Source organism: Malurus melanocephalus, unplaced genomic scaffold (assembly GCF_030028575.1).
Source record: "Malurus melanocephalus ecotype Western Australia unplaced genomic scaffold, MMel_1.1 scaffold_376, whole genome shotgun sequence".
Classification (NCBI taxonomy): Eukaryota; Metazoa; Chordata; class Aves; order Passeriformes; family Maluridae; genus Malurus; species Malurus melanocephalus.
The window spans coordinates 136,811-144,618 of NW_026623608.1; the positions used below are offsets into that span (position 1 = coordinate 136,811).

The following is a 7,808-nucleotide window of genomic DNA, read 5'->3' on the forward strand; positions in this document are numbered from 1 at the left end:
GCACTCAGGGTCCTGCTGGATTTTGGGAGATTTGTAGGGACACAGAACTCATTTATCTCTAATCAAATTAAATTATTTTAAAGGTTTTTAGATTTTAAAGATTTTAGATTGTGTTTTTGGGTATCTGCTGACACATAACTGGGTGATTAAATGATTTAATTTTGTCCAAAAAAGCACCAGGAACTAACACTCAAATAGGATTTCAAGAATTTCTTTCCTAGCACTGTGGATTCCTGATTTTCTAGATTTTTCCTTTTAATTTTACTCCTTGTTTAAATCCACGCACAGTTTTTTTTTTCAGAATTAAAATCTTAACAAATATACAAAAATTTTAGAAGCTGAGATCCTTAAGTCAGGACTTCACAGTTCTTCAAAATTGCCTTCACAAAATTAATTTTGTCCACTTAATTAATTGTAACACTCAGAAAAAAAGGGGGAAAAGCAAATTATTTAGTGAGAAAAAAAATTGAAACATATTTTGGAGCTCCTCAAGCCCCAAAATTTGGGTTTGATGCCTTTGTTCTGTGTTTAATTCAATTTGGGGACTGAGCTTAACGCCGTCCTGTTAATCATTGACCCCTCATCACCGAAAAATTCCTCATTTCATAACCAGAAGTTGAAAAGTAAACCATTACCTTGCAGCAGCTCTTCACRGCTCCCAAGAATTATTGGAAAAAGAAAAAAAAAAACAACAAAAAAAACCTCAAAATGTTCCTCAGGTCAGAGCGTGACTCGTCCTGAGTCCCTGGGAGAGATTTTCCCAGGAAAAATCATCGCCGAGACAACTCTGGAACAYTGGGAATCCTTGGGAATGTTGACACATCCTTGTGTAAAAAATTATTGGGTTTTTTCCTTGAATTTTTACCAGTCCGGGCACGGAATTTCCTCACCCGTTGTCTCGGGGTGGTGAATCATGGGGGAAACAACTTTTTGCTGGGAAATGGTTTCAAAAAAAACTCGCCTTGTCGTGAGGAAATAGTGCAGGAGAATGAGATGTTTTGTTGTTCATTCCGTGTTTTTTGTGAAATCCTAAATTTAGGTTTTAATTTGGTTTGGGCTGGAAGAGGGAATTTGGTGTCAGGGATTGAGCCCTGCGAGGGAAATGGTCAATTGTCCAAATTGGTGGATGTACATCGGCTGTTTTGGGGTTTGAAATGTGTTTTAATAAACCTTCCCTGAAACAGCAGCAGGAATAGTGGAAATAAAATTGAATAATCAGAATTTAGGGGAGTTTTTAAAGTAGAAGAGAAGAACACGGTGATTTCTTTAAAATTAAACAAGAATTAAACAAAAATTGAACAAAAATTGAAAAAAAATTGAACAAAAATTGAACAAAAAATAAACAAAAAATAAACAAAAATTGAACAAAAATTAAACAAAAAATAAACAAAAATTAAACAAAAAATAAACAAAATTAAACAAAAATAAAACAAAAATTAAATAAAAAATAAAAATTAAACAAAAATTGAACCATAATGAAACAAAAATTTGAAATTCAAGTGGTCAGGGGTGGAACTCGCCCGTGCTGAAGTTGGGATGGGGTTGATGTTGTGGATCCAACCTTGGATTGTTCTCCCCACGCAGCTCAGGCCGTGGTGTTGGTGATCATTTGTTCTGTGCCATATTTGAGTTGTGGGGTTTTTGTAAGGATTGGGACCATYGTTGAAGGGTTTTGGATGCTCTGCTGGGTAGGATTTGAGCCTGGGTGCCAGCTTTAGGAACGGGGCTGAGCTGGATGCCAGGYTTAGGAACAGGCACTGATCTGGGTCCCAGCATTCAGAACGGATTCTGAGCTTTAGGAACGGACTCTGAGATGAGTGCTGGCTTTAGGAACGGGCCTGAGCTGGATTCCAGGTTTAGGAACAGGGCTGATCTGGGTACCAGCTTTAGGAACGGACACTGAGCTGGGTGCCAGCTTTAGGAACGGGGCTGAGCTGGATGCCAGGCTTAGGAACAGGCACTGATCTGGGTCCCAGCATTCAGAACGGATTCTGAGCTTTAGGAACGGACTCTGAGATGAGTGCTGGCTTTAGGAACGGGCCTGAGCTGGATTCCAGGTTTAGGAACAGGGCTGATCTGGGTACCAGCTTTAGGAACGGACACTGAGATGAGTGCCAGCTTTAGGACCGGGGCTGATCTGAGTGCTGGCTTTAGGAATGGGCACTGAGCTGGGTGAGAATGGGCGCTGATCTGGGTGCGGGCGAGGAACGGGAAACGGGCTCTGATCTGGGTCCCAGCTTTAGGAACGGGGCTGAGCTGGGTCCCAGCTTTAGGAACAGGCACTGAGCTTTAGGAACAGGCTCTGAGATGAGTGCCAGCTTTAGGAACAGGCTCTGATCTGGGTCCCAGCTTTAGGAACGGGCTCTGATCTGGGTGCCAGCTTTAGGAACGGGCTCTGATCTGGGTCCCAGCTTTAGGAACAGGCTCTGAGCTGGGTGCGAACGGACTCTAGGCGGGTGCCAGCCCCGTGCCCTGCAGCCCGAATGCCCGGGGCAGGGGCAGGGTCAGGCTCCGCTTTGTTCCTTTGTTGCTCGCGGCTCGGGGGAGGCGCTCCCGGAGCTGCTCCCGCATTCTTTTCGGGCAGGGATGACGCACGGCTTGTCCTAATAAGGACTTGGCTGGGGACAGGGGCCGGCCCGGCGGSCCGGGGGGAAGGCGCAGGGCGAGCGCTTTCTTTTTTAACCGAGGGATGACACAAGCCCCAGTCATTTCCTCATTAATCGGTTCAAACCAGTTCTTACAGGAACTGCCGCTGATAAATGTGGGGCTTCTCCGAAGTCATTCATTTGCCCCGSCGCCTCCTCCTCCTGCTCCCAGGAAATGCTCCGGCTCCCGGCTCCTTCCTCTCTTCCCAGCACTGCCCTGCTCAGAAAGATTTTTATTTTAAAACGCTTTTTGAGGATCTGGGGAAACGCATCYCTTTGAGAAGTGGCAGATCAAAAGATGAGATGGGTTTTATTTCGTGGGTTTCTGGCTGTGGCTCAGCCTGAACTTTGTTCTGATTAGGTAAAGTGGTAAGTTTAAAAAAAAAAATGTTTTTTTGTTTTTGTTTTTTTTTCTCCCCTATTTTGTCTGTTCTCTGGGATGAACTTTCCATCCATCAGTGCTATTCCAAGTGTAGGTCCTTCTCTTCAGAAGCCATTTCAAGAATATTTGGAAGCTCAGAGGATAAAACTTCACCACAAATCCGACGGTGCTGTGCCACAGGTAAGAACCTCTTTCCCTCCCTCCCTCCCCGCTCACTTTTCCCTYCCCTGCCTGTCTTGGACTTGTAGTTTTTACCAATCAACTCTCAATTCTATTTTTCAAAGATCTGCACTGACTCAGGAAATAGATATAAATCTAATTTTAAAAGCAACCTTGGAATTTAAAGTTAGTCTGTAATTGTGTGCAACTGGATTAAAATCCTGTAGAGAATAAATGAGAATATGAAGCAAAACCAGTGGCTTGTTCCACCTCTGCATTAGCTGCCTGTTGGGAAAGTTAAATTTAAGGAGAAAAAAGTTGCCTTTCCGTGKGAAGTGGTGACAAACTGGGCAGCACCGATGCTTCAGGATCTGTGGGATCTGTGCCTTAATGGACAGTGAGAGAAATAAAATCCCCAAGCCTTTAGCCTTTGAAAGCAAAAGAAAATGCAGTATTTAGAGCAGGTACCTGGGGCAGAAGTGTCCCTTCATACAGAAAAAAAAAAAAGTATTTAAATTTTTTTAAAGTATTTAAAAACTTATCCTGAATTTTCAATGGGACAGAGYAGCTTTGACATGAAATTCCTTAGGCTGCTGAGGCATTTTGAGATGAAATCCATGGATCCAACCCACATTTCACGCTCAGTCCTTGTAGCTGTTGTAAATGTCCCCTTGCCCGTTTCTTACCACAAAAGAGGCGGAATTGGGGAGGCTCGGGCTGGAGTCGGGAGCTCTGCAGTGATTTCTGGGCAGAGAGKTCTGGGCAGAGCATTGCTGCCCTCCTTTGACAAAAAAACACAGCTTGAAAATCGCTGGAACTTCAGGGACACCCAAAAGCCGGATCCTAACGGGGAGATAACCCCGGACAGGCAGTTTAGGGGAAAACCCCATTGTTTTTAGGGGAAAACACCATTATTAACGGATGACCCGACTGTTTTTTGTTTTCAATTCTCGATAATTCTCAGCTCCACAAATCCTCAGCAAAGCCCAAACAATACTGGGAATAATAAATCATTTTGGGAACGCTCAGGGGTTCCTCATCTGCCCACCCGTGGGTCTGGCAGCCCCATCTGAATTGTCCTTGCAAAGGGACCTGCAGGAATTCTGTCAGCTTGCACTCGCTCCCTGGTTTTAATTTGATTCATTAATTTGATTAATTGCAGAATGTGGTCAGGCTTTCCCCTTTCACCCAGAACTCTCCTTTGTCCTGGGCACTGATGTTTATCCTCTTCCTCCTTCTGTTTTGTCTCWTCAGGGGGAAAACTGGCTATCCTGGATGTTTGAGAAATTGGTGATTGTCATGGTTTTTTATTTTATCTTGTCTATAATCAACTCCATGGCCCAGAGCTATGCCAAGCGACTGCAACAGAAGATGTACTCGGAAGAAAAAACCAAATGAGCTCGGGAAAAAAACCCTCAGGATGGGTTTTGGCAGACACGAGAAATGACACATCTTTTCATATGTTTAAAAATCAGCATTATTCAAAAGGGGGGAAAAATTTTTAACATCAATTTTCAACTCTTAACCAGGTGGTTTTTTTTTTTTTTTGGTTGATTTTGAAAGTAATTTGGATTTTAGAGCATTTCATTGGCAAACTTATAAATGTTAAGGTAAGGTGTAAATGCGTCACGAGTCTGGGTTGTATTTTATRGGATGGACAATGGGATGTTAAATGRAGTTTAACACAAATGTCCATCCAAATTACTTCCAAAATGATTTAATTCTCTCCATCTCCCGATTTAACTTCAGACTGACCTGAGGGTAACGTTTTCTTTCAAAGGGGTGGCTGTTTTGCTTTTTCCATAACTTCCAAGACTTTAAAATGTAAATAACTGAGTACAGACTGGGTACAAACTGTTGCATGTCCCTCATGGTAAGGCTGTTCTGTCTGAATTCCYGGTGTCCCGTTGCATTGCACGTTGGAAAAGCCACCCTCTCCAACTTCGTGGTGTTAGCAGAGATGGTTGATGTCAAATGCTGAAGCCAACATTTTTTATTCTGTATATTTAGAATGAAGTTAAGATAAAAACTTTATAAAGTCATCTTTGATCATTCCAGAATTTCTTGTGTCAGTCTTTTTAAGCTGTTTCTTTTCCTCTCTCACTTTTGGATGCTCTGTGCATGTTTGCTCATCTTTCCTGCACTAATGGTGCTCAAACCCTTTCTTCTTTTTGTTTTGTTTGTTCCTTTTTTTTTTGTCCTTTTTTTCTTGAGAACTTCTTGCTTAGTGAAGGAATGAGAAAGGCCGTGCCTTGCTTGAAGCACAGTTAAATAGAGAATGAGATTGGTAATCCTAAATTCTGCTCCAGTGTTTGCCCCTGAACTGTGGGCAGTGCAGAAGAGAGGGGGAACAGTTCAGATTGCAGCTGAAAGCAGATTTTATATCTGCCCAAAGCAGATTTTATTTCTGCCCAGCAACAGTGCAGAGAACTTTAGAGAACCTTGAACCTTTTGCTTTTGAAGTCAAGTATTTTTAAAGCCTCGTTGCGATCAGCGTTTTTCAGTTCTGAACAGGAACAGAATTGATGTCAAAACGGCTTTTTTTCCCTCTTTAGCGCTCGGCTCTCCCCTGCTGCTGTCCCTGTGCTGCTCTCATCACCCGTGAAGCGTTGTTTATTTTTATCCCAGGGCTGCTCAGCACCAGGAATTCCTTTGCCTTTGGGTTAAGCTCAGGTTAGGGCAGGGCTGAGCCAGGCTTGGTTGTGTCCCGCTGTCCTGTGGTGTGCTGTGCCAGCGCCATGCCCATGGCTGTACCATCCTGTCGGATAGCTTATCAGACTGATGTTGACTGTTGGATCTCATGGCAACAACAGTCGGTAGGCTGTCTGACATTTTGGTATCTCTCATCTGACCGTTCTCATCCATCCCCATCAGCAGCACCGTCAATGTCTGGGGTTGAGCTGCYCTGCAGAACGAGCCCTGGCAAAGCTCCAGCGATGGGGGTGAGGTTTGGGGCAAAGCTCCAGMGATGGGGGTGAGGTTTGGGGCAAAGCTCCAGCGATGGGGGTGAGGTTTGGGGCAAAGCTCCAGCGATGGGGGTGAGGTTTGGACCAAACCCGGGCTGCAGAGGCAGTGAGGGGGGAGGATTTGCAGCCACAGGTCACAGATAACAGATCTCAATCTCTGAAATGCCAGCACAGGATTGCTACCGGGGAGTTAAAGCACCGAGGCCGTTCAGCTGCTCCTGGTGAGTTTGAAAAGGTGAACAGCATTCCCTAAATCTTTGCACTTTTTGGCCTTTGACAATAATGTCACAAAGAACTTGTTCTGGTATAATCCTAAACCCCACAGCTCTGTTTGGTGCTTCACTTTGGCAGCCTCAGTTTGTTGCAGTTTGTACAGGATCACCTCAGAGTTCCATTTCCCCTCAGAACATTGGATCAGTTCTGGTGGCAGTTTTTTGGTCCTCAGATCTGTCACCTGAGGGACACAGGGATTTATGAACCCCACACTTGTGGGAGGGGATGGCACTGATGCCATGTTGGGGTCCCTGTATGCTCAGGTTGAAATCAGGGTATTACAACAACTAAAAAAGAAAAAAAAAAACCTTTTTTCCTCAAGCCTGAACCAATAAACTTCACCCTTCTAAATTCTTTAGAGGTCTCCTTGAGATTCTGTCTCTGGCCTGCTGGAAAACCCCAAGGAAAACTGAAAGCTTTCTCCCAGTTTTAGTTCAATMTGTTCACATATATATAGTGTGAAATATATCTATCATTGTTCTTCAGCTTGTGTTTCCATTGTCCATTCCAATAAGCTCTGCTGTTATTTTCAAGCTTTCTAACTTTATTTAAAGAAGGAACTGGTCATTCTGCCTGCTCAGCTGCTGAGAGATAAGACTTGGTAAAAGGTAAAATAAATAATAGAAACAGAAGTGACACAAACCTACTGAGATTTGCAATGGATAGTTTTATGTTTGCTTAAATAAACAAAGAAATAACGTTTCCCAGTGTTTATTTCAGCGGGATTGTTTCCATTCTCTGTACTGAACTYGGTAACACTGTGACATTTGCTGTCCCAAACGTTCTCCAGTGTGAGTGCAGAAGATAATTCAGCAGTTGCATTTTGTGCCTTCAAAGAAACACTCAGCCTTTAGCATTTGACCTCAAAACATGGATTTTTTTCCCCCCCTAACCCAAGATTTCCTTTTGTTGCACGGATCTTCAGCACACACTGGAAGCAGCCGGTCAGTTCAGTGTGTTAGAGGCAAATCCAAAGGGAGCTCTTTCAAGAGGAACAGTCTTGGCACAATCTCTATTTTTAGCTGTTGTTTCTTGCAGTTAGGCACTAAATAAAGTATTCTGCTTTTTTTTTTTTTTCTTTTGCTGGGAATGACTACAAAATCACACGGAAGCAACACCCTGAAGAGCAAATAATGATTTCAGTGTGACAGAAATTTTTAGTCTCATTATCTGTGGAAGGAGGTCAGGTAGGGCTGCAGCTGCTCATTTTTTGGGTTCTCTGTGTTCTCCTGGCAGCTCTCTGAGGGCACTTCCACCCTGTGCCCCAGAAGGCAGGAATTGTGAGTGTAAGCACAGCTCAGGTCACACCGAGCTGAGCCAGGGCAGGTCAAACCGTCCTGTTCCAGCCTCACATCCATCAAAACAGGGCAGGGAACCTCCTGC

At 43.8% G+C, this 7,808-nt stretch overlaps 1 protein-coding gene across 4 annotated transcripts in view; it reads left to right on the forward strand.

The window, feature by feature from the left end:
• Positions 1 to 5,339, forward strand: part of VMP1 (vacuole membrane protein 1) — a 65,058-nt gene extending 59,719 nt beyond the window's left edge. For all 4 annotated transcript variants that reach the window (XM_057378820.1, XM_057378821.1, XM_057378822.1 and 1 more), the window contains 2 exons: positions 3,105 to 3,207; positions 4,441 to 5,339. In XM_057378820.1, the coding sequence (XP_057234803.1) occupies positions 3,105 to 3,207; positions 4,441 to 4,584 (247 nt within the window). In that variant the 3' untranslated portion in view covers positions 4,585 to 5,339. The remainder of the gene's footprint in view (positions 1 to 3,104; positions 3,208 to 4,440) is intronic.
• Positions 5,340 to 7,808: the final 2,469 nt, after the last annotated feature.